Below are 27,723 nucleotides of genomic sequence, written 5' to 3'. Positions count from 1 at the left end.
AAATGGCAAGCAAGATGCTATCAGAAGGACTTAAGAAAAATGCAATCCATCTACAGAGAAAGAACTGATGGTATCTGAATATAGATTGAAGTATGATATTTTTATTATATAGCCCCTCTTTCTAAAGTTTTTTTGTTCACAAGCTGACTAATGTGGAAATGTTTTGCATGACTGGACATGTATAACATATTGGATTGCTTGAGTTCTTAAGGGGGGTGGGGAGGGAAGGAGAAAGAGAATTTGGAACACAAAGTTTTAAAAATCGATGTGAACATTTCTTTAAACAGGTAACTTGGGGAAAATTTTAAATTAATTAATAAAAAATAGGAAGCTCTTGAGGCAGCATGATAAACTGGAAAGACTGTGAGATTTGTTGTCAGAGGACCTGGATTTGAATCCTGGTTTTTCTAGTGGCTTGTGTTATTATAAATCAATTTATTTTTCTGGGTCTCCACTTTCTCAGGTTTAAGAAGTTGGATTAGATGAACTCTAAAGTACTTTCCAGCACTACTTCTTAACCTTAATTGATTTTCCAAACCAAGTCAGCTTATACTTTCGTACTTGACTTCAATTTGAAGATAGAAAAGAGGATATCAAAGAAAAAAATTTTTTGCTAAATTTGATCTGAGATTTAGAAATGAAAGAGGCCCGTGGATTATATATTCATCAGCTGCCTCACTCCTATTTGTCATAAGTATTTTCTTCAATGATAAAATTTGGAAGGAAAGAATCACATAATCATAAAATAAAGTTGATTGTAGCTAAATAGTTAGAAAAAACTGGTTATTGACCTGAGACTATATCAGTATCCATTGATCATGGTTATCCTTTCATTAACTAGTTTTAAAGAAGATGTCCACATTTTATAATTAATTCATTAAATGTTATCTGTATTATTATGCAATGATAGAGGTCAATTGGTGGTTTAATAGTATTACCATAATGCAGTGATAATATTGCAGGGCTAAATGGATAGTTCTGCACATGGAGGCAAGATGACTTAGGATTCCCTCACTGTATCATGGTGACCCAGTTAGTTCCCTTTTTATCTGTTAAGTCATGAAGGTTCTCAGCATAGGTATCTCCTATGAACCATGGTAACTTCTATGCTTTGTGCTTTTTTTGGGGGGGTAGGGGGGGAAGGGACCTGAAGCAATTTTAGAAAATAAAAGGAAATGAGAAAGATTTAACTTTCTTCCCTTCCTATATTTAGTTTTGTACAGTTCAATAATCATCTAGTAACTTGTTTGTAAGTACAATTACCCCATAAGTATTAACAGAACCAAGAAGTATGACTGACAGCTGAAAGGGTGGATAAATTCTCATGACCATTCTGCTTTATTTCTTTACATTGGTCACCCTGTGGTGCTACATTCAGTGCACTTTGAGCAATGCCAACCCTCCAAAAAAATTCAGAGCAATGTTTCTTCCTTTCTGTCAAGTGCCAGAATTAGTCCACAGAGTACATTCTGTGTCTCTAGGACTGTGTGCTATGCCACCTAGCAGCAGTTTGGTGCAGTTGATAGTGTCAGGCCTGGAGTCAGGAAGACTCATTATCTACCTGACTTTGAATATAGCCGCATATACTTATTAGTTCTATGACCCCAGACAAGTTACTTGACCCTGTTTGCCTCAGTTGCCTCATCTGTAAAATGAGGCAGGAAAAAGAAACGGCAAGCTATTCCAGTATCTTTGTCAAGAAAACCCTAAATGGTGTCATGAAGAGTTGGACACGACTGAGAAAATGACCAAACAACATGACTCATTGGTTTCCTAAGTGTTACAGAATTAGCAGATGCAATTAACTGAGGATGGCTGTTCTAATAAACACTGTATTTAATCTGCATTTTATGGTAGGACATGAAAATTTCTCTTGAACGGTTTGAATTACATTAAAGACCCAGTTCCCATGACTTCTTCCTGAGTTTGAAGAGCTAACAACTCTGAGCATAGGATATGAATAATATCTTTTAGGTTATGCTCCTTATAAAACGTTATTGGATAATGTAAAATTGTATATCCACGGTCCATTGGAAAGTAGTATTCTGTTATATAACATGTAGTTTTGTTTTTTAACTTTGGCTTTCATGGTTTCAACAGAAACTCATGTGTCCTTCCCTGAGCCAGAGGGCAAGAATAAATTATTTTATGTGCTGTGTGACTCTAAATGTATATCAACAAATTGTATTTGTCATCTGTCAGACACTTTTGCCTGTAGTATCCAGCATAGCATTAACCTGCTAAGTGTCACATGATCCCACCTCTCTTGGCCCCGGCTCTGTTTGTGCTTTTCAGGGAGACCTTTTCTGACCCCAAATGCCACTGACTATCAGCATATGATGAATAATATATTACTCCTTCCTAAGTGCCTGGAGAGACCTCTCCATACAGCAGAATTTCTCTATAGTCTGACAAGCTGCCTGCTGTTCAGCAGAGAACACCTCAGTCCTTAGGTTGGTTCCCTCACAGTGAATTATTTATGAATCACAAACTTTCAGATTCATGGGAGAGCAGCAAGAGTTTTGGTGTCCAGGGAACTCATGGCTTATGTTTTAATGAAGGGCATGGCTTATAAAGAGTGGGCCTAAAGGTCAGGAAGACCTTGGTTCAAGTCCTGCTGCAACATATACTCTATTTTACTCTGGGCTAGTTTCTTGTCTCTTACTGCTTCCAGGTAGCTTTCTACAGTTATGAATTGTGAAACAGGTGCCTATCTGCCTGAGCAGGAGGAGTTTCCTTGTTGGGACTTTTCTGTGCCAATAAAAAGATGTCAAATTTTTTTAAAGTTTTATAATAATAATGAGGTCAGGATCAAAGTTGATACTTTCACAGCTTTAAAATAAATTACTTAAAAAATTAATGCAAGCACTGTGTATTTTGATTCAAGTTTTACTCATGGGAGTGATTGAGTTAATATTTTATTAAATTGAAAGGCTCTTGTAAGGTGTGTTTATTCATTCAGACAATTAGGTATAGCTGACTTTAATCATGTAGATACGATTCTCAATACGCTATTACTTATGGGGAAATCAATACAATTTATCATTTTTTAAGTTAAGATGCTACATTTCAGATAAAGCATTTGGACATTTTGCTAGTAATGGACACTAGCATGATGGATAGTCAAAGGAGTTAAGAAATAGTGTGCCCATTATTTGCTCAAAGAGTTATGAAGGGTGCCCTGAGGAGAAGACAAGTTGACAGAAGGGACTGAATTCACAATGATTAAAAACAACCACCACATGCTTTCTTCTCTTATTCATTCCTCTTTGTTTGAACAATTAAGAGAAGTAGAGTGAGATGGGCTAGAGAATTGCCATGTTATGATATTCTCTGCCTGGTCAATCTTTTTTTTTTTTTTTTTGGTGAGGCAGTTGGGGTTAAGTGACTTGCCCAGGGTCACACAGCCAGTAAATGTTATGTGTCTGAGGCCAGATTTGAACTCAGGTCCTCCTGACTCCAGGGCTGGTGCTCTATCCACTGCGCCATCTAGTTGCCCCTGCCTGGGCAATCTTAAAAAATACAAAACAAAACAATTGATCATATCATTCCTCTGTTCAACACCTTTTTCAAACTATGTCTTACATTCTAATTAACATTGAGATATCTTAGCTTCACCTTCAAGAACTTCCAAAAACTAGTGACTGCTTGCTTTTGCAGTTCTATTTCATGCTACTTCCTTCCCTATGCATTTATATACTTTTGTGTAACTGGGCCACTCAGCAACCATCCCCTATGGAGGTAACTAGGTGGCACAATGGATAAAGCATGGGGCTTACACAATCAGGAAAAACTGAATTTAAATTTGGCCTCACACAGTTACTACTAGCTGTGTAGTGACATTTTTTCCCTTTTCCTTTTCTTCTACTTTAAAATAGAAATAAAAACAGCATCTACCTAGTTCAATATCAAGAAAAGTATCAGCATAATTGACCGTATGAATAGATAAAAAAAAAACTTGACAAAATACAAAACACTGTTGTTCAGCTGTTCAGTCATGTTTGACTCTGTGACACCATGTGTCATAGCATGTCATAATGTGATATTCTACTCTCCACTATCTCTCAGATTTTGGTCACTAGACATCATAAAAATAGCCTTTCTTAAAATGATTTCTAATATCTAAAGCAAAAAGCAAGCATTATACGTAATGGGGATAAACTTGAAGCCTGACATTAAGATCAGGAGTGAAGTACAGATCATAACTATTATTCAATATTGTACAAGAAATGCTAGCTATAGCAATAAAAAAAAGAAATTGAAGTAATAAAAATAGCAGTGAGTAAACAAAAGTATCACTCTTTGCAGATGATATGATGGCAAATTTAGAGGACCCTAAATATTCAATTAAAATAAAGGCATTGAAACAATTAAAAATTTCAACAAAGTTGTAGGAAATAAAATAAACCCAAATAAATCATCAGCATTTCTATATAATACCAACAAAATCAATCAGGAAGAGAGAGAAAGAGAAATCCCATTTTAAAATACCTGCAGATGATATTAAATACTTGGGAGTTTACCTGCCAAAACCAACCCAGGGATTATAGGAATGAAACCAAAAAACATTTTTTACACAAAGACATATCTAAACAAATGTGTAGGCTGAGCCAATGTAATAAAAATACCATTTCCACCTAAAATAATTTACTTATTAAGTGCCGTTACCAAACAAACTACCAAAAATTATTTTATAGAGCTAGGAAAACAATAACAAAATTCATCTGGAAGAACAAAATGTTAAGATTATCAAGGGAATAAATGGGAAAAAATATGATGATGGCCGGTTACCAGCTCCAGATTTCAAACTACATTACAAAATGGTAATCATCAAAATGATCTGTACTAGCTAAGAAATAGAGTGTCGGATTAGTGGAATCCCTTAGGTAAACAATACATAGTAGTAAATAACCATAGCACTCTAATGTTTGATAAACCTAAAGATTCTCAAGCTTTGGGGGCAAGAGGTCAACATTTGACAAAAAATGCTGGGAAAACTAGAAAGCAGTTTAGCAGAAACTAGGCATATGCCAACATCTCACATAGTATACCAAGCAGAAAGTCAAAATGGATAAATGATTTAGACATAAAGATGACATCAAGGTAATCAGGGGGCTTGGAAAAACTCTCTGCAGATTTATGGAAATGGGAAGAGTCTATAACCAAAAAAGAGCTAGGAACAATCATAGGAAGTAAAATAGATATTTTTATTATATTAAATTAAAAGGGGGTTGCACAAGCAAAACATATGCATCCAAAATTAGAAGGAAAACAAGAAAGTGGGGGTCGGGAGGGGACTTATGAAGTTTCTCTGATAAAGACCTTGTTTCTCAAATACGTGCAGAACTGTGCTATTTTTTTAAAAGAGCCATTCCCCAGTTGATAAATGGTCAAAGGATTTGAACAAGCAGTTTTCAGAAGAAATCAAAGGTTCAATAATCATATCAAAAAAGGTTCTAAATCATTACTGATTAGAGAAAGGCATTAAAACAACTCTGATGTATCAACTCACACCTAGCAGATGAACTAACATGGCAGCAAAAAAAAATGACAAATGCTGGAAAAGATATGGAAAAATTGGTACACTAATGCATTGTTAGTGCAGTTGTATCCTAGTACAACCATTCTAGAGAACAATTTGGTACTATATACAAAGGGCTATAAAAATATGCATACCCTTTCACCCAGTAATACCAACATTAAGTCTATATCCCAAAGAAAAGGAAAAGGACCTATTTGTACAAAAATATTCATAGCATCTCTTTTATTGTGGCAAAGAATTGGAAATCAAAGGCATGCCCATCGATTGGGGAATGGATGAACAAGTTCTGGTACATGATTGTGATGGAATATTGTTGTGCTATAAGAAATGATGAACAGGATAGTTTTCAGAAAAATCTGGAAAGGATTATATGAACTCAGGTAATATAAAATGACCAGAACCTGCAGAACATTATACACAGTAACACAGCATTGTAAAAATGTTCAATTGTGAAAGATTTAACTATTCTTATCAAGCCAATGATTGCAACCCTATTCAAAAGAACTCACGATGGAAAATGTGGTTCAACTCTAGAGAGAACACTGATAAACTCTTAATGCAGATTGAAGCATGCTTTTAAAAACTTTACTATTCTTGTTTTCTTTTCCTTTCTCTGCTTTCTTTTACAAGATGACTAATATAGGAATATGTTTCCTGTGACTTGATATGGATAATTGATATCAAATTGCCTTCCCAAGGAGGGAGAGGGGATCAGAGGAACAGAATCTGGAACTTAATTTTTAAATGATTATGAAAATGTTTTACATACAATGGGAAATATTTAATAAAGTCAATAAAAATGTATTTTTATAAAAATAGGTCTTGGCATACTATGAGGTACTACCTATATATTTCCTGAATGGTAGTGTATCGAGAGAATGACAAACTTTCTGAAGTCCACCTGTATACTCTGGGTCATGAGACTTTTCTCTGACACAAGTGTAATCATAAAGTGTTAGATCTCGTCGTTTCCATAAGCCACAGTTTTCTCATCTTTCTTTTTTTTAAAAATAAAAGTATTTTGTTATTTTCCAGTTACATGTAGAAAGAGTTTTCAAGATTTGTTTATATAAGATTTCAAATTTTTTTCCCCTCTCTCCCCCCCCTCCCCTACACAGCAGGCAATGTGATATAGGTTAAATATACATAATAACATTAAACATATTTCTGCATTAGTCATGTTATAAGAGAAGGATCAGAGCACAAAGGAAAAACCTGAAATCAGAAAACCAACAGCATTAAAAACAAAAGAAATAGTATGGTCCAATCAGCATCCATATCCCACAGTTCTTTTTTTTTTTCCCTTGGATTTGGAGATTCTTTTCCATCATGAGTCCTTTGGAACATTCTTGTTCCTTTGGATTGGTGAGAAGAATCTAATCTATCACAGTTGGTCCACACATAGTGTTGATGATACTGAGTATAATGTTCTTCTGGTTCTGCTCATCTCACTCATCATCATTTCATGCAAGTTCTTCCAGGTTTCTCTGAACTCTACCTGCTCATCGTTTCTTACAGCACAATAGAATTCCATTACATTCATATACCACAACTTGTTCAGCCATTCCCCAATTGATGGACATCCCCTCAACTTCCAATTCCTTGCTACCACGTAAAGAGCAGCTATAAATATTTTTGTACATGTGGGTCCTTTTCTCTTTTTTATGATCTCTTTGGGAAAAAGACCCAAGACTGGTATTGCAGGGTCAAAGGAAATGCACAGCTTTCTAGCTCTTTGGGCATAATTCCACATTGCTCTCCAGAATGGTTGGATCAGTTCACAGCTCCACCAACAATGCATTAGTGTTCCAATTTTCCCACAGCTTCTCCAACATTTATTATTTTTCTTTTTTGTCATTTCAGTCAATCTGATAGGTGTCAGGTGGTATCTCAGAGTTGTTTTAATTTGCATCTCTCTAATCAATAGTGATTTAGAACATTTTTTCATATGGGAATAGATAGCTTTGATTCCTTCATCAGAAAACTGCCTGTTCATATCCTTTGACCATTTCTCAATTGGGGCATGACTTGGATTCATATAAATTTGATTTAGTTCCCTATATATTTTAGAAATGAGGCCTTTATCAGAGGTACTAGCCATAAGGATTGTTTCCCAGTTTTCTGTATCCCTTCTAATTTTGGGTGTATTACTTCTGTTTGTACAAAACCTTTTTAATTTCATGTAATCAAAGTAATCTATTTTGCATTTCATAATATTCTCTATCTCTTGTTTGCTCATAAACTACTCTCTTTTCCTAAGATCTGAAAGGTAAACTATTCCTTTTTCTCCTAATTTACCTATGGTATCACCTCTTATATCTAAATCATGTACCCATTTTGACCTTATTTTAGTATAAAGTGTCAAATGTTGGTCTCTGCCTAATTTCTGTCATACTGTCTTCCAGTTTTCCCAGCAATTTTTGTCAAATACTGAATTCCTATCCCAGAAGCTGGGGTCTTTGGGTTTATCAATCAGTACATTACTAATGTCATTTACTACTGTGTCTCCTGTGCCTAGCCTATTCCATTGGTCCTTCACTCTATTTCTTAGCCAGTACCAGATAGTTTCGATGACTGCTGCTTTATAGTAGAGCTCCAGATTTGGTACAGCTAACCCACCTTCCTGTGCATTTTTTTCATTATTCCCTTGATATTCTTGACTTTTTGTTTTTCCAGATGAATTTAGTTATTATTTTTTCTAGCTCTATAAAATAATTTTTAGGTAGTCTGATTGGTATGGCACTGAATAAGTACATTAATTTAGGTAGAATTGTCATTTTTATTATGTTAGCTCAGCCTATCCATGAGCAATTGATATCTTTCCAATTTTTTAGATCTGATTTGATTTGTTTGAAAAGTGTTTGGTAATTGTGTTCATAGAGTTCCTGGGTTTGTTTTGGCAAGTAGACTCCCAAGTATTTTATATTATCTACCGTTACTTTAAATGGAATTTCTCTTTCTATCTCTTGCTGCTGGACTTTGTTGGTCATGTATAGAAATGCTGATGATTTATATGGATTCTCATCTTTCTAATAAAAGAAATGGGGTTTATTGATCTTAATGATTCCAATCAGTATTGGATATGGAATCATAGGAAATGGGATAAAATCCCAATGCTGTCATGGCCATTTCTTTGACTTTGATCATATAATTTCCCCACTCTGGGGTTCAGTTTCATCTTCTTGAATGAGATGGTGGTTGACCTTTAAATTCTTTCTAGTTCTAAGTCCATGTTCCTGTGAATCTAAGAAAAGTAAAAACTATAATTAAAATTCAATTGTTGTTATCCAAAATTTAACTATTATCCTTAAAAGAAAGGCTATATGAAAGAATATACCCTGTATCCATGTGTAAATGATGAGTTAGAGCTAGAAGTAGTTAGCTAGTTGGAGCAGTTATTGTGAATTGTAGCATTTCCTTTGCATGTGGAATGCAAAGTCTAAGACCGAACTTGAAATATAATAAAGAGTTCAGACAGTTTCAGTAGCAAGCAAAAGAACAGAACAGGTTAAAAAAGAAGCACTTAAAAACATGTGCCCAGCAGACAAAAGTGATTAAAGCCATATATCACAATACTTAGGATATTGGACCTGAAAGAATGAACCTTTGAGCCATCTAGTCCCATCCCAACATTTACCAAAAAAAAAAAAAAAAAAAAGAAAGAAAGAAAGAAAAAGAAAGAGAAAGAAAAGAAAAGAAAATTAAGTCCAGAAAAGTTTTTAGGGGCAAGAAACACTCAGCCCAACTACCTGTTAGTTCAGGTTTAATGATGGGAATAAAATGAGGCACTGATAGATCCTTGAGTAGTTATAGATAGTATATTCAACACAGCAGCTTTGGTAAATCCAAGTCCTGGAAAACATCTGTTCAGCAGGGGAGAGTGTGGTCACTTACTTAGTCCTCAGACATCCACTAACTCAGAAGGACATAACTCTCACGTGGGTGGGACCTTTAGTGCTTTAAAAAACAAATAAATACGATAAGGAACCTGCAGCAAGGGGGTGGGGGGGCACAATTTGAACCTTCCTATAACTCCAGCCCAATGAAACCCCAGGTTTGTTGCCTTGTAGGGAAAAACTAGCTTATATCATCTGAGGGCCAGGAAGGAGAACCCAAGTCAGAACTTAAGTGGTTAAGTGACTTTTACCAGCATTCCAACCATAATGGAATAATAGTTGATCCCCAAAGTTGGCATTTCTTTCCCCATTTTGATGCCTTTGTGGGTACTATCCACAGGCTTACAGTGTCTTCACTCTTCACTTCTATCTTTTAAAATATTTAGATTTCTGGAAGGCTCAACTTATGTGTCAGGTTTTAGCAGATGCCTTCTTATTCATCCTTGATTACATTTTCTCCCTTTTAAAATCAGCTTATACTTATCTATCTCTGTAAATGTATGGCTATATTTCCCCACTAGAAGGTAAGTTTTTGGAGTAAAGGGACAGATGTTTGTTTTAATATTGTATCCTCAGAATCTAGCACAGTCACCCACTAGTTCATGGGGTGTCTCAGTTGAGATAGAAAAGGAACCAAAAGAACCTGTGCTGTTCTTTGGAGGGACTTCCTGGTTCTCTGAACACAGAAAATGAAAGTACATATCTTGTTTATTATTTATACACTATCACATTTGATTTGGTGCATTCAATAGATAGATATGTACAGTATGCTTAAATTTGCTAATGTTATAAGTGCAGTTACATATGGTGCTTGAGAGAAGACACTTACATTGGAGCTGATTGGATTGTAGAGAAGCAAACAAAATGGCAGTGTGCAATCAGAATATTTTAAATCACTTTCATTTGCGATGCTGATCATTCATGACCTAAAGTAATTCAGATAATTAAACAGTCAAGGAAGAAATATTGAAAGCATATGTCTGATTTTTTTCCTTAGAATTTATAACCTTAGAGACAAAAAAAAAGAATAAAGGTTTTTAATTTACTGATTTAGTAGTTACAAAAAAACTTCTTATGATAGCTAACATGTCTCTCTTACACCTAATGTACAAAACTGAAACATTAGGTGTAAGGAGCAGTTAGTTGAAAGGAGACTTTAATCAATTCATTGAGTTCAACCCAATTGATTTGCTGAAATTATAAGATGTGGGCCTTCAGAGATAGTGTAGGGGCATCTCTTCATGAAATGTGGGTGTACCCACTAATGCCTTGCTAAAAGGACAAAAGGTAACTCAATATGATAAGCTAACAGATTCAGGGTGACACAAACTCTTTAGAAGAGTTACTAATCATTATGGTATACAGAAGTGAGATGAGACTCTTTTTTTTTTTTAATCTCTCACATATATTGATCTCATCTTTGCCTTTTTCTAAAATGTGGGAATTGTTGGAGTGAATTGTTCTTTTTAAGCTTTTGCCAGGAACAGTTAACATTGATTTGCATCAGAAGCATAAGACAGAAGTAGACATGTACTGGCACTTGAACCCAATATATCCTCTTGATTCCATGAAAAGAGAAAGGGCACTACATGTTTGAGGAAAGCTTGTGTGTTGAACAAGTAGAATAACTGCAACAAATCAGCAAAGTGACTGTATTTGCATTTCATGTGGTATCTTTTGGACCTGTGAATCCAGTAGGTTTTCAGAACATTTGATTTTGGCAACCTCTTATGTAGAACATGTGTTGTTCTTCAATTCATACAACCATACTCCTTCCCCCCCAATATGCTGTAATTTCTGTTTCTTTTTCATTCATAGAATGTTTTTAAAAAATGTCAACTTATAAACCAACAACCATATATTAGCCAAAAAATATTTTTTGTAATTGATAAGAAATTCAATAAAATATTTATTATTATTTTTCTTCATTGATCCCTTCCTATAGTTAAATAATACACTATGTTTTTTCTGTTGAAAAGATAATATACTAACCAGGACTTATATAAACTATTTAGGCATAAAATGTTTGACATACAAAAATATGGTCCAGAAGCATGTTATAGAAAAACAGAAAAGACAACTCTATGGAGTAGATTTATAAATAGGAACTTCCTTTTTTCTTTCCCCAAATCACTTCTATCCACAGGTACCTGTATACCAAGTGTTTGGTCATCCATAATTTTAGTAAATAGATGGATAGTTAGAGATATTACAAATAAGTAATTTGGTTAAAACATTTCCCCCACTGGTTTCCCTTAGATTGGGATATTTTGGTTTGGCTTTTTAGTCCTAATAATGCTATTTCTAAACTATCAATAAGGTTATTTAGATTTATAAATGTTAATTTGTATTGTAAACAAAACTATATTAAATGCATGTTTACTCATGATGCATATAATGAAACATCAGAAGTCCAAATCAATTTGATCCCAAAATTTAGACTCATCTCAGATTTCTTTGTCTTTAAATTTATGAGACTGTTTTGGAAAGAAACATCCCCATTGTGCTAAATAATCATCCAGGTTCCTGTTTGTGTCTTGTTGCTTTTATAGTGTGTGGTGATTTGGAGTTCAGAGAGGTGGCAAACAGACTGCGTGACTGGTTCAAGGCACTTCACGAAAGTGGAAGCCAGAACAAGAAAACCAAAGCATTACAGAGGCCAGAAAGAAGCAGTAAGAATTCCAATTTGCTATGTACCATTGTCTTTGATACAGCTATATATGACTGTTCTTGATAAATGCTACTTGTATCTTCAGTAAGTCATCCTGTTGAAAACATGCTTTTCAGAGTGATTTCTTTTTTTAAATGTTTCTCAAAATTTGGAACTTGGCCATTATATTCAAATACACTCATAACATTTACAAAGAGATATCTAGTTGAGAAAGTTAATGTCATTTGCAAATCACTATTTAGTATCCACCTTGCTTGAGAATACAAAGTAGAGTCAAATAATTCCTTGAAAGGATGGTGATTTGATAGATGTGAGTAAACATATTTCTTTTTTCCTTCTATGAAGGTAGGAAAGCAGAAAAGTAGCAGGAATTGGGATATATTTTTTCCCCTAGAGAATGCAAATTAGAACTAAATGGTTAATTTTCAAAGCTTTATTAAGAAAGACTATGTAGATTATAGTCTCCTTGAGGACAGGACCAAGTACATATGTAATTTTTCTTCATATCTTCATAGCATTTTTCATTTCAAATAATAGGAACTGAGAGTCTAATGTGTCAGGCGTTATGTATAAATATATGAGCTGAAATCTTGTTTTAGACACTTTCTACTTATGTGCTTCTGAGTAAGTCATATAACTACCATCTGCTTCACTTTCCTTATCTGTAAAGTGGGGATAATAATTGCACTTACATCCTAGGGTTGTGAGGATATTGAGATGAATGAAAAAAAAAAGCATTTGTAAACCTTTAAGTGTTATATAAACATTAGTTATTTTGTTATTATAGCAACAACAATAAATATGTGATTATATTAAAGTAAGTAATGATTGGATTGTTAAAATTATATTATAAATAATTAAATTAAATATATCTTGATTATTTATTATAATAATCATATTAAATAAAGAAATATTATTAAATAAATAGAAAATATATTAGACATAGAAAAACAAAGCAGAATTCCCCAGGGCATACTTCAAAACAAAATTAACAAAAGATAAAACAGTGAAGAAATCAAGGAACATGGCTTTGGCTTTTTCTTAGCAACCTCTATTTTTCTGCCTAACAACATTCTTCTTGGCTGAAACCATGGCACATTCAAAAGTATGCTGGATTCTGAATTCAAAGACCTGGGTTCAAATCACAACTATACTACATAATAGTTTTATGAAATGGAATAACTTCCTTTAGCTTTATTTTCTCATGTATAAAATATCAGGTTAGTTGAAGTGATATCTAAGCTCTCATTTAGATCTAAATTTATAGTTCTATGAATTTCTGTTTTCTTTATGTATTATTCAAGTAATCTGTTTCAGGTTTTAGGTGAATTAGTCTCTACTTAGGGATATAGTCATTTAAAATTTCATGAACTTTGAGTCTTTATTCTTCATTTGGAGAGCTAAAGCTGCATAATCAATCAATAATATTTTTAAGCTCCTTGTAAGATATGATGAAATATGGTCTGGAAGTTAGGTCAGTGACTGACTGAACAATAATGTTAAAACTGTAATGATTAATAAAAGTCAGTTATACCTAAACAAAGGTCCCTGGTGAAGTACCACATACATCTATATGTAAATCTCTCTCATTTAAAAGTTATACCAATGACTTGGGTGTAAACAGGCTTGTTGCATTTTCAGATGATGATGTCCTGGAACATATAAATAAGAAAATATATTTGAGCACCAAGATTCAAAATTATCTCAGTAATCTGTAATTCTAGACTAAAAGAAAAAAAAAGGGGGGGGGGAACCTACTTAATTCATCAGTGATAAGATTCCTGAATAGAAGTTTTAAAAAATATGTTGAATAAATTGGTGGTTCCTTGACTTAGCAAGAATTTATTTTAAGAAAAAAGAAAGAAAAGGATTTGATTAATTATAAACTTAAATTAATATGAGTCAGCATTATATCACAGCTTTTTAAGTTGACAATTTTAGTTTATTTATTTATTTATATATTTTAAATTAAATATAGTACTCAAAAGTGCATTCTCACTGTATTCTACTTTGGGAAAATTTACAACCAACAATTTTTTTTCCCCTCGTTCTATGTAAGGATGCTGACCAGGGTATTGCAGAGTTAGAATCAACAAAATTTAGTGACTAATTGCATATGAAAAGAGGTAGCAGGAAAAGATTCAAGTTTATTACTAAAATTGTCAATGTGGGGAATTCTGGATAAAAGGTCCCCCTAACAAAAATAGCAAATTAAGAAACAGAGTGAAAGCAAAGAGTCAACAAATGAGACAGTGTTGAATATAAAAATATAGCTTTTGTATCTGCCTGTCTCCTACAAACAAATCAGAGAAGTAATCTTTAATCTCTCCTTTAATATTAATAAACATATCAGAGAAATTATAGTATCTTATAACATCTCCTACTAACCAGATCAAAGAACATGCTATCCATATCTGTCCTCCTACAAAACAGATCAGAGACAGACAGAAAAAAAAATATTTTGTCCCAAGAAGAAATGTACAACACATGATCATAGGTGTGGAGTCTTCCCTTCTTTTTTTTTTTTGGGGGGGGGGGGTTTGGTGGGGCAATGGGGGTTAAGTGACTTGCCCAGGGTCACACAGCTAGTAAGTGTCAAGTGTCTGAGGCCAGATTTGAACTCAGGTCCTCCTGAATTCAGGACCAATGCTTTATCCACTGCACCACCTAGCTGCCCCGGAGTCTTCCCTTCTAAGAGAGAAGCTCAAAGCTCCTCTTCTTTCTAAGGGTTTTTAAGGTTTCTTGGCTCACTGGTTACAGAATAACTTCTTTGGATGATACAGATCAACCCATTACAATTGTAAATTAGTTAAACAATGCAAATCAGTTTAACAGCTTAACTTAAAGCAGATGCTAATCAATAGATAGATGGAAACCAGACCAGGTATTATCTGAGACAAGGAGGTCTCTCTTCCAGGGGAAAGAAGATAGTGAATGGGAATATCAAAGGGGCATTTGAGTTTGTTTATTCTCTTGGGAAAAGTAAATAGGGACTGTCTGGTTCACTTTGAGGTTTTTGAGCAAAGGGCATTTTGTTCCTATTAATCCAAGGTCCCATAAAAATTCTTTTGGATAATAATGTACCTCCATCAAATCCAGATGATCCATATATTCATATTTACAACAGAAAAGAAACAGAGGTAGGGAGGAAATGGCAAGAATTCTATTTCACATGTCAGAGTGGTAGTAGATAGTATCCAAGAGTGAGTAGTTATCAGTATTAAATGCTAGAGAAAGAAGAAGACAAGCAATATTCTCTTTTGTTATTCTTGTAGAAGAGATAAAAAGTGATTGAGAACAAGATATAGGTGAATTTACTTGGGGTTGGATGTTGGCTCTCTAGAGTAGTCATTAATATGTTGATGTCAGTTTAGAAGGAGGTCCCTATCAAATGCCCTAAAGGTCTTTTGCTTGATTCTTTTTGGGAAAGCATGGAAGGCAAGCTTGTTAAAATTTGCAGGGGACACAAAGCTGACAATGTGTCAAACACATTGTATGACAGAGTCAGGACACACACACAGGAAAAAAAAAGATTTTAATGGGCTAGACCATTGAAATGAATCAAATAAGATTAAATTTTAAAGAGATAAATGTGACATTCTATATTTAGCACCATTAGAGCTTAGGCATCAGTTATATGGAAAAGATCTGGGTATTTTTAGAGGCCTGCAAACTCATAATGTGCAGAACAGTGACAAAGCAGCCTTAGAAGCTAAGGCAGTCCTTGGCTACTTTATGAGGAGGAAAGTGAGAAAATTTGACTACATTGTACCCATGGCCAGATGCATCTAAAATATTGTGGATCATCACCCATGAGTTTTCTCTGTTAAAGAAATCACAAATCAAGTCCTTTTCCCTGTCACTAGAGGAAGGAAGGACTTTGATTGTACCTTCATTGTGAAGGGTATAAAAATGGGCATTTGACCCGTTCCTGACTCACTATGTATTGATTTAATGATTAATTGATTGGGTAGGACTGTTGTGAAATAAGATGTCCTGAAAGGACCCATCTTTTTTTGTTGGCCTATTAAAGTGGGCTGGGGGGGGCGGGGTTAGTTAGAAATTCAGTCTCTCCTTTTACTTTTTTTCCCTCTCTGTACAACTAAACAGAACATAGAAGGAAGAAGAGAAGACCCGGGCAGCTAGGTGGTGCAGTGGATAGAGCACTGACGCTGGAATCAGGAGTTCCTGAGTTCAAATCCGGCCTCAGACACTTAACATTTACTAGCTGTGTGACCCTGGGCAAGTCACTTAACCCCAATTGCCTCACTAAAAAAATAAAAAAAGAAGAGAAGACCCTAGGGATTGAAAAGTTATCCTTTACCCAAATTCTACTAACAATATTTACCGCAGCCCATGTCTCTGGACTTTGAGTGCCAAAACAAGCCTTGAAAAGATGGTGGCAGACATACTCTGAACTGAATGGAACGAGTTGTTAGAAGAGTACTAAAAATTCTTGAACTCTGCCCTGAGAAGAGATCAGAATCAGCTTCAAGGTCACCTCAGGGTCACTTCCAGATTTCAGAATGCTGGGTATCATTTAGCCTTCTAGAGTATACAGAGGAAGGGCCAGAACAGTACAAGCTTCTTAACAGAGAATCATGTAGGTATAGGAGTAGCTACATAATTTGTGAAAAATATAAAGGCTTAGATTTGGCCCTACTTATTGTTACTGTAATTCAGAAAGAGCAGGTTTAACATAAAGGAAGAATTCTATTTCATAGCCACCAGGTATCATTCCTTTGGGGGCTTGGGAGGGGATCTCTGTTTACTACAAAATGCTATATGCCTTTAGAGGTATCTAAGATAAAGTAAGGTACACAGTAATGTTAGGGGGGGTTTCCTGTTTAGCAACACTGGATTGCTTTCCTTTCCAAGAGAAACCAACCTTTCAGGATGGCACTAGAAGCCCAGAGGACAGGACTTTATATCAGCTGTTTAGGGGTAACTGAATCCTTTACATAGTTTTCACATTTTTGTAAGGTAGAATAAAAATTGCCCTGTATGATCATATGAACTCTGTTACCTCCAATACAGGAATCTACACGACCTGTGGATCTTTTTATCCATGTACATAGTGGATTCATGAACCCAGTCAAATTCCCTAGTAGTAACTATGGGTGGGAATAACAGCAGCCAGAGAGAATGATTCCTGGGGGTGGCCCTAATTTTAAATCTAGTCTATAGAAGCTTAGAGTTTGAGGTCCTGGGCTCTGTGGGTTAAACTGTCAAGTTTTTGTTTTTTCTTCTAGTTAAGTATTCTTTTAAATTATTTTGTCTACAACTTTGAATTTTGATTTACATTTTAATATTAATTTCTGTAGGGGGAAAAATGTCCACTTTTAATCTTAGTAGTTTAGTTTCTATATATAAATTTTTTATATCCAACTATCCAGACCTTTTATTTCTTTGGTACAGGGAAGTCCAAGTGAGAAAACTCCTCTTATACCAATGTAGATTGGCAACGCTAGTTTTAGAGAATTTCCTGGGCACTGAAGTTATTTGAAGTTATTTCCAGAATCTTCCAGCTAGTAGTTGTCAGAAATGGGATGAGCCTAGTCCTTCATCATTCTGTGAGTAGCTTTCTAGCCTTTCTACCATGATGACTTTCTTAGGAAAAATCAATTACAAAATACAAATCCCAAAAATGTCATTTGCAATATTGAATGTATGGACTTCTTCCACCAACATGATTTCTCTTCTTGGAGATGAGGAGAAATAGCATTTCTCATTGATTTTTCTCTAATGTGTAATTCCTAATTGTCTGCTGGATTTCTATAACTGTATGCTGCATTGCATTTCAAAATTCAACATGTGCATTATGGAACAGATTGTCTTTTCCCTTAAACCTTTTATCTTCTATCCTTTGTTTCTCTTGAAGACTACATGTTGTAGAAGGGGGAGGGGTCTGGAGTCAAAGGACATCTATTCAAAACCTGAGTTTGCTATGGATTTCTTGAAAAGTTCTTTAAAGTCTCTAGGGCTTTATTTCAGCATCTGCCCCACTTCATACCCTGTGAGGTCTCAAGTTCTATATCATCTTGGCCTTCTCTCCCTCTCCTCCCTTACCAATTAATTGTGGAATGTTCCTTTAACTGGCTTTTATTTGTCCTCCCAATTTTGTATCCCTGACTTCTCTAATACATTTTCCATTAAGCTGCCTCATCCCAGCTTTTATAGATAGCCACAAATCTGGCTCTAAGCTACTGTTCCTGTCTTATCCTATATTGCTTCTCTTTATCCTATCTATCTTCTAATCAGCCTATTCCCTGAACTCATCAGTGCATTCCATCTCCTGCCTCCATCCCTTTGAAAAGTTTGTCTTACACTCTAAGATCATATTATATCCTTACCCCTCCCTCTCAGAATCTTTATCTTCTTTCAATGTATACCTTGGGTGCCACCTCATTGAAGCCCGCTTGAATAGCCCTTTCTTTTTAGTGTCCTCCTCCTCCTATATTACCTTGCAGATATTTACCCACAGACATCTTGTAGCTTCTCCCAATAGAACATAACTTCCTTTAGATAGGTTTATTTTTGTCTTTGTAATGTCTGCATAGTGCCTGGCACGTTGTAAGCATTTAATAAATGGTGGTTGATATCAATTTAATCCATGGAAGCAATACCTCTTCTATCAGTTTTTCAGCTAAGAGCAAGTCAACCCCATCTATCAGTGCCATTTAATCAAGCAAGATGAGGGCAACATATCCAGAGTCTTCTCTTCTTCTCCTCTATGATTTTTCTCTCCTTTTTCACCCATCACTATGACAACCTTGCAGAATAACCATTTCTTCTCCTTATTCCAACAGAAGAGGGAAGAGGAAAAAGAAAAAAAAAATCAGCACCTGCTACCTAGGTATTAGAACAGCAAGCTTCTGGAAATTTAGGATTGGCTTTACTATAGACTGGCATTATACTGGCACTACTGTTATACTGGCAGCCTGGATCTCTCAGCACCTGGGAAAGCCAGCTGTGGTTTTAACAGCAAGAAAGAAAAACGTGTGGCAGCAAGGAAAAGGAATTATGTAGATAACACATTTGTTCATGTTTTCAAATCAAAATTGAAATGGGAGATGAGGGGAAAAATTAAGGAAAAGGAAGATGGGGAAATAGATATTAACTCACTTTCATGAATTTGAGATTTTGTTAGTCGTGATGCTCTTTTCACACAATCAGATTGATTTCCTTCTAAAATGTAGTAGAGGGTCCTCATCATTTGTCATGGTGAGAAAAATACCATCACTTGATATTAGACTATCTGTTGACAGGGCTCTCTGGATACAGCAAGCCTGGTCCTTAGAGCATCATGAAATAGTTTTCTGCTAATCTTGTGTCTGGATCCTTTTCTGCTTGGTAGGACCTTACAAAACTTAGATTTAAGAGAATCCAGAATCACTTCCATACCATGGAGAAACTATAAAGGAAGACACTAATGCAGGGCTGTCTTTTTATATGTGACTGCATTTGCACAAAACTATTCCTGGCAATTGAAATATTATAGTGATGTCTCTCCTTCAATTTAGTTGAACTTTTCTTTAACATCATTTCTATGATTTATGGTTTAATCATCTTAATGAAGGTTCAGCAGTTATTACAAGCCCAATAGTAAATGCTTTGATATTAGAGTAACACATTTGAGAAAGTTCATCAATTAAGATTGCTGGGAGCTCAGATAAGAGTAATTCAATTTGACAAACACTGTGTGTAAGACACTGGATAAGACATTACAAATACAAAGCTAAAAATGAGACAGGACCTACCTTCAAGGAACAGTGTTCTCAGGTAATACATATGAACAAAAGAAATTCACAAAAGAAAATACAGAGCAATTTCTTTTTTTTTAATACTGGTAATAATTTTTTTTTCCAGAATGAGAGCATGATAATAACTTAAGGGATCAAAAAGGGCCTATGGAGGACCATTTGTATAAAAGCATGGGAGCAGGAGATGGAATATTGTGATGTTTCAAAAGTCAGAAAGTAACTTGCAGAATCATTTCCCAAATCCTATCTAGCTTTTCTGATTCCATCTCCAATAGTCTTTCCACTATGAGATGCTGTTTATCCAGTATAGAAAACTCAACAGGATTATTAGATTAGAGGAGAAATAAAGCCCTTTATTCAGCAATATGTTTTATGAACTATCACAACAAATTTATTATCCAGGTCCCTTTGTCTTCATAGTACTAGAATATATATTCTATAGCTTCCCCTGAAGTCAGTGAAGACTAACAGTGACAATCTAAAAGCTGCTCCCTTCCCCAGCCCAGTTTTGCCAGGGGGTTAATCTAAGTGTCTCATTAGGAAGTATGAGAATCTGAAGAACCTCAGTCTTTGACTCAGTTGCTCCACATAGTCTAGTGAAGTGATGAGATTTTAAGTTCCAGATACCATTACTACCCCTCACCAAGATAATAGAGAGACCATTTAGGTCGACGGTCAACATTGTAGAGAATATTGAGAGCAGTTTGGACAAGGAGAGGTATATGAGTCATTCATTCTTCAAGACAAACAGCCTACCTTTGTAGCTTTTGAGTATTACAAGACATCAGCTTTTATGCATATTGATGACCCAGAGGACTAAATAAAAACGCTAAATGACATTTAGTATAGAGCACTCAACTTGGAATCATCAAAAAGACCTGAGTTCAGATCCTTCCTTAGACACTTACCGGCTATGCAACCATAGTCAAGTCACTGAACCTCTGTTTTGTCTTCCTCATGTGTGAAATGAGAGCTTGGATTTGATGACTTCTGAGCATCCTTCGAGCTCCAAATCTCTGATCCTCTGATGTATCCTCTGTTCCAAATCTGGAAAGCAACAGTTTAGAAATAATCATTATTATGAGACATTTCAGTCCTTAGATAATTAAGCCTTTTTGTTGTCTGTAATATACATTTATTCAGAATAGATATTTTTTTCCTCAAGGACATCAGACATATGAAACATGATGGTGCTATTCTCAGTACTTTCTTTAGCACTTTATGAACATTGGTGTATTTTGAAGCAAGTGTATTGACTTGAGTTATTGACCTTAACTATATAGTGCATTTATCTTGCAAGTGTATAAATGTTGCTATTTGTGCAGGGCTGAATCTCAGTGAGATAAACTTCATCTGCTGAGAAATATGTTTTATTTTTAAGGTGACACTGGATTTTCATAACTTTCCCCTTTCATTTTAATAGAACCCCTTATACTGAAAAGCATATGCCTCACATTTCATCATAACTTATTTTGGCCAAATTCTGATATCTACCCTGGAAATATTTTTTTTATTGATTTGTGCAATGATAATCTCCTAGGCTTCTTCTAGCTTCAAAAGTCTCTGCTTCTGTAATGTCACGGATGAATTAATACATGTCCAGAAGCCTTTAAAGACATCCATGTTTAGCTGTTTATTAAAATGGTATGCTGCATTTCACAGTGATGTTTTTGTAGCCCCAAATGTGGTACAGCTGTGAAATGTCAAGCTCTCACATTCTAAAAAAAACATTAATTCCCCAATACAGGGATTTGTATTTACAACAATTCTTTCTCAAGCATCCTTAGAATGGTTAGATGATTTTTCTCTCATATATATATATATATATATATATATGTATGTATATATATATATATACATATATATATACACACACACACACATATAGATAGATACCTTAGTGTACCCATAATCCTTGTATATAACAAATAGAGATTTGTGTAGGAAAAGTTGAGAAAAAGATGCCACTGAAGAAATGCATGGATTCATAAGATGAACAGCTTAGCATAAAAGCAGATGCTAATTCATGGATGACCTCTATGTCCCTTTCATGTCCTCTGATGTAAATAGTAAGGAACTTACAAATGGTTGTTGGTTGTATAGCATTGTATGGGCCCCACCAAGGTCTAAGTAATACAGATTGGGTGACCCCCATGTTTGATAGCACAGAGTGCTGCAGGTTCTCTCTCACCAAACATCCCCATTTTGGGGATCCTGTAAATACCAGGCTAGGTTCTTTTGTGCAGCAGGTATTCGGCACACCATTCTCAGATCTGCCTAACTTTTTCCTGAAGGGATTATTTCTCTTAGGTCTAAGGACATGATGGAACTCAAAGTAAAATGAAAAAGATCTAATGAACAGAATGCACACATTTACTTGCACTATACTCCTGCAACTGCTATTTTGAGAAACAATAATTTAAAGAATCCTCTACTACAAATTGCCTTTTACTCTTCCCCCATTTTTTCCCGTCATTGAACTTTATTGTATCTAACATCCATAGTCATGAAATACAAGATGACAAATTCCCAAACCAGAGCTCTGTAGGGCAAATCTTGTACAATCGGTTATTTGCCAGAAATTGATTGGCAGACCACAAAAGTTATGACTATACCTTTGATTTGTTTTCCACTATTTTAATCTCAGGCTTTAAACTTGTGATTGAAAGAACAGAAACATTCTGTTCATTTCGTTAACACAGTTGCAACCTAACATTAGCATTTAAAAGAATTTCTGAGTACAGCAACAGCCCATACATATTATTAGACTAGTATGATTTTCATTGAAGGGGGTATAGTTCCAATCTTTCTTCATCTAAAAAAGCTCCTGGGATTCTGGAATTATTTGCAACAGTTTCTGATTAAACTAAAGATAGAAGAGCTCAGATTTACTCCTTGCTCATTTTTTTTAATTCCTCCAATGCTGTCTTCAGACAAAGTCACCATTTTCTTGTAGAGTAATTGGCAGAATTGCTCAAGCCCCCAGGGTAAACAAATATATTCTAATATCTCACCAAGATACTGTATGCTTTGTGACATGCTGTCTTCCTGCAGAGAAGAAGATTGAATGTGATATCCTACTGCTTAATAACAATGTTTCCTTCTAATACAATTAAGAACCTTCTAGGTATAGCAGAGAATTTGCTCTTTTAAAGGCATAATTCCTAAATTTGGTCCACCATTCTTCTTCTTCACTTCTTTTGGTTTACAAAATGAAAGATCCAGATCACTGTCTGTTTAACCTTATTATTAAGACATCTGGCTTTCTTTCTTTCTTCCTTTTGATGGATGGTGCCATTGTAACTGTAATTTTCCTTCATTAATGAAGTTTAAATATGCACATTAGCATAACCACAGTATTGCTTTTGTAACTAGAAATTATACTTTTATTTTTGACAAATTATTCATTTTATATTCAGTAATATAAATAATTTTCCATGGTTGTTCAAATATAAAAGTAAATGTAATAGTGTTATGGAAGTTAAATGGAAAAGCCCCGAGTTTGTGAATCAAGAGACCAGGGTTGTCCAACTGTCTCAGACCCTCACAAACTTATAAAAGGAGAGGTTTGGGATAGATGATCCTGATGCTTCATCTAGTTCCCCAAATCATATGATACTAAAAGTTTTATGGTAAAGTAGACTGTCTCAGATGTTCTGTGTCTTTCTGTATGAGTGCTTGAGTCACAGGTCTTAGTTAATTTGAGCAAGTGATGCCATGCACACAGAGTTTCCCTCTGTGGTTTGAATATCAGGAGATGATTGGGATGCTCCAAACATGGAAGAAAAGGGCATGATCAGTCTTCTGTTTGCCTAACATGAGGAAGCAGCTAAATAAAATATTTAGAGACGGGAGAGGGTCCAAAAAAGGAGTGTGGTTCAAATATGGTTATTTAGGGTTAAAAAAAAATGTATGAATAGAAATATACTTAGAACAAAAAGAGTATTAGTTAAAACGTAGAAGAAAAACAATAATATAATACATAAGTATAACATTAGAAGTCATAACAAATATATAAAGGGTGGATAAAAAGAACTTAATAATAAGTAGCATTTACATATCACTTTAAGGTTTTTGGAATACTTATCTCATTTGATCTTCACAGTAGTCATAAGAATTAGCTGCTATTATAATTCTCATTTTAGATTTGAAGAAACAAAAGCATGGATAGTTTAAATGCTTTGAGCAGGATTACATAGTTAGTAAATACTTGTGGTGTGATTTGAACTCCTGTCTTCCTGCTTTCAAATCCAGTGTCCTTTCTACTGAACTACCTGACTTTCAACAAGCAAATGAACTAGTGTTCCTTCTGCCATGAAGCAAATTGAATTTTCTGATATCAGTAATCTGATTATCAGATATAAGATGTAGGGGCTCAATTAGCATTTTATATAAAAGATAAAAGCCTATGTGAAGAAATATAAGAACCAGAAGGGGAAAATATTGTAGAAAACATTTGAGTAAATATCAATAGAGGAAGAAGCAGAATTGATGTCATGGGAATATACTACAAACTACCCAGACAGAGGAAGGGAATAAATAATGAATTTGAGACACAGATCATAACCTAGACATGATTTAGTAGTGATAGTAATACTTTATCTGGACACCTACTGCAGCCAGAGGGAATACGCTAAGAGAATAGTGAGAAGAACCTGTCCTGAGTTCAGAGTTCAGCTTTGCCACTGACTACTTCCAAGACCTGAGCGGGGGTGGGGGGTTGGGTGGGGGGGTGGTCTTTTTGCCTCTCTGGATGTCATTTTTCCCCTCTGTAAAATGGGGTTGGGGCAGGTAAAATGGTTGACTCATAAGGTCTCAGCCAAGTCTTACTCAATATGCCTATGACAAAAGTTCTGAAACAAAATCAGCTAATAATCTTTGAGTTTTCTGAATGACAATTCCATCACCAACCGATTAGTGAAGTAGAAAGGATAGGAACCTTGGGAACAAGTGAACACTCCTTCTGAGAATATGTGCTAGAGAAGGAAAGGGAATATGGCCCTACTATGACGTGTCCTTTCTCTCTGCATATTGAACATATCTTTCCCATTGTAATGAAAGCTCTATAAGGACAGAGGTTTCATTTTCTTTTTCTTCATATTCCCTGTGCTTAGCACAATGCCAGGCACACAGTAAACATTTCAATGCTTGTTGACTGATTTACCCTGAATTCTAAGTGAGCAATTTCAAAGGGTTCAAAACAGTCAGAGTTAAAGTCAGTGGGAGAAATTAGGCCAACCAAAATTGGAATGCAAATAAAAATCTGGAGAACCAATAATATTTGGATGATAAAGGAAGGGTACAATTGTTTTAAAAGACTGTTGTGTATATACAGAAAACTAAATGTCCAAGTTAGATTTTTATAAAGACATGTAGAGAAGACAGGAGCAAGACTAAATGACAGAGCAGTGAGTACCAAGGAATAGCATGGTGTTAGTATTCTCCAGCAATGAAAGTAGGAGGACCAGCCACCATTCCAGCAAAAATATTATTTATGTTAATTATGATTATAATTAAGTGTTTATTAAAGGGACAGTCTATTGTTTGACCATTTATTGGTACTTAATTCACATTTGCTGATTGTTGCAAGGTAAGCATAGAATTCACATTGTTTTATCATTAAATAAGGGCAACTAAGGACTAAAAGTTAGCAATACCTGACTAGCAAACTCTGTACTTAGAGAAGTCATTTAAACTTGGTCACCCTCAATTTCATCATCTGTAAAATGGAAATGAGTACCATTGACTTTTTAGGTTTCTTATTAGGATAAAATGAGATAATATTTGTAGGGAGCTTTGCCAACACTATAAAAGCACTATATATGCTATTTATTAGTAGTATAAATCTTTATAATGAATGAGATTTTGGCAAAGGCTTTCATGGTGGTGGTGATGTTCTTCATTAGCCCTCATCATTATAGTCTTAGAGATATTTGATTTTAATTGTTTTATTCTGAAAAACAAAGAGAGACACTTAAATGAATACAGTAGGAGATGCTAGCTTGTAGTTTTAAAACCACCCTGGCAGCATGTTTCTTCTTCTCCTTTTTTGATTCAGAACTAAAGCTTTTGCTTTTCAAAATATAATGATGGTGACTGGAAGGTTTCCTTTTGGGTGGGACAAGGGTTAATCTTATGGAAAAGGTGACATTCAGACATTCACTCATACATTTCACTTCAGTATGGAAATGTTTGACTTGGCTGACCTTGGAGACCAATGTGAATGATTTGTTCAAATTGAATCATTTATCACATTTAAGAAAATTATGTGCAGATTTAGTTGTGCATGTTTGAAATGCTGAAGAGAAGTGGAAATACTGTGGGTTAAAAGAAACAGAGCCCAGCATGAGTTTGTAGGCAAAAAAAAAACAAAACAAACAAACAAAAAAAAAGGAGGTAAGGTTAGTGAAAAACACCAAAATTAGGGAGGTGGGGAAGAGTTGGTTAGAAAATTGGTTTTCTGATAGTTTGGCAACTGACAATGGAAGAGCCAAATTGCATGAGTGACATGAATAGTATTTCAAAGAGAAAATAGCTCTATGGGTAACATGCATTAATAAAAAAGAATTATCAGCCAAGTACTGAGAGGAATATGCAAAAGAGATAGAAACAGCAGGAAAAGGAGAGGCCTCCTAATAACAAAATTATGTTATTAATAATCTGGAGGCAGTAAGATACAGTTATTTGTTTCAAAGATTTTTTTTCCACTATGTCTCTCTCTTAAATAAGGGGAGGTTGGACGGAGAGACAGATATTTGTTTAAAAAATAAATATAACTTAATTTAATAAATTAAATTATTTTGTTTAAAGTTATTAACAAAATTAATACTAAGAGAAATGCCCTGAGTAGTCTGGGTGACTAGAAAAGGAGAGTTTGTCATAGATAAGCTTGGGCTGGGACTTATTCTGTTGGCCACATTTGCCCTTGTTTGGCCTCTTAATGGCTTAGAGTGTGGTCTGTTTTTCCTAGAAACCCTTAGGGCCTTTTCTGACCAACGGACTGACCTTCCTTCCTTCCTTCCTTCCTTCCTTCCTTCCTTCCTTCCTTCCTTCCTTCCTTCCTTCCTTCCTTCCTTCCTTCCTTCCTTCCTTCCTTCCTTCCTTCCTTCCTTCCTTCCTTCCTTCCTTCCTTCTTTCCTTCCTTCCCTCCTTCCCTCCTTCCTTCCTTCCTTCCTTCCTTCCTTCCTTCCTTCCTTCCTTCCTTCCTTCCTTCCTTCCTTCCTTCCTTCCTTCCTTCCTTCCTTCCTTCCTTCCTTCCTTCCTCCCTCCCTCCCTCCCTCCCTCCCTCCCTCCCTCCTTCCCTCCCTCCCTCCCTCCCTCCCTCCCTCCCTCCTTCCCTCCTTCCCTCCTTCCCTCCTTCCCTCCTTCCCACCCTCTCTTCATTCATTCATTCATTCATTTGTTCTGATTAAGTAAAGGAGGACATTCTTTGCCTCACTTCTTACCTAGCTTTAATCACTTGTTGAATATTAAAATATAGCTTTTGTATATGCCTGTCTCCTACAAACAAATCAGAGAACTAATCTTTAATCTCTCCTATAAAATTAATAAACAGATGAGAGAACATGGTTAAGAACCAGATTAGAGAATTTAATAATTCCTACAAGACAAACCAGATCAGAAAACAGACAGAAAAAAACTCCATAATATTAATTTAATATTTTGTCCCAAGGAGAAAGATATAACACATGATGATGTGTGGAATCTCCCATCCTAAGAGAGAAGCCTGAGCTCCTCACAGTCTAAGTAAGGGTTTTTAGAGTTTCTTTTCCCATGGTTTACAGAATAACTTCATTGGCATGATACAGATCAACCCATTACAAATGTATATTGGTTAAACAATACAAATCA

At 35.2% G+C, this 27,723-nt stretch overlaps 1 protein-coding gene across 3 annotated transcripts in view; it reads left to right on the top strand.

Annotated features, from left to right (window-relative positions):
• The window catches only part of SPOCK3 (SPARC (osteonectin), cwcv and kazal like domains proteoglycan 3), a 577,080-nt gene that overhangs the window by 510,902 nt on the left and 38,455 nt on the right, over nucleotides 1-27,723 (top strand). For all 3 annotated transcript variants that reach the window (XM_043972767.1, XM_043972769.1, XM_043972770.1), the window contains one exon: nucleotides 11,991-12,110. In XM_043972767.1, coding sequence (XP_043828702.1) covers nucleotides 11,991-12,110 — 120 coding nt within the window. The remainder of the gene's footprint in view (nucleotides 1-11,990; nucleotides 12,111-27,723) is intronic.

The sequence above is a fragment of the Dromiciops gliroides genome, chromosome 6 (genome assembly GCF_019393635.1).
Source record: "Dromiciops gliroides isolate mDroGli1 chromosome 6, mDroGli1.pri, whole genome shotgun sequence".
Lineage (NCBI taxonomy): Eukaryota > Metazoa > Chordata > Mammalia > Microbiotheria > Microbiotheriidae > Dromiciops > Dromiciops gliroides.
This window is presented reverse-complemented; position numbering and strand designations above follow the sequence as displayed.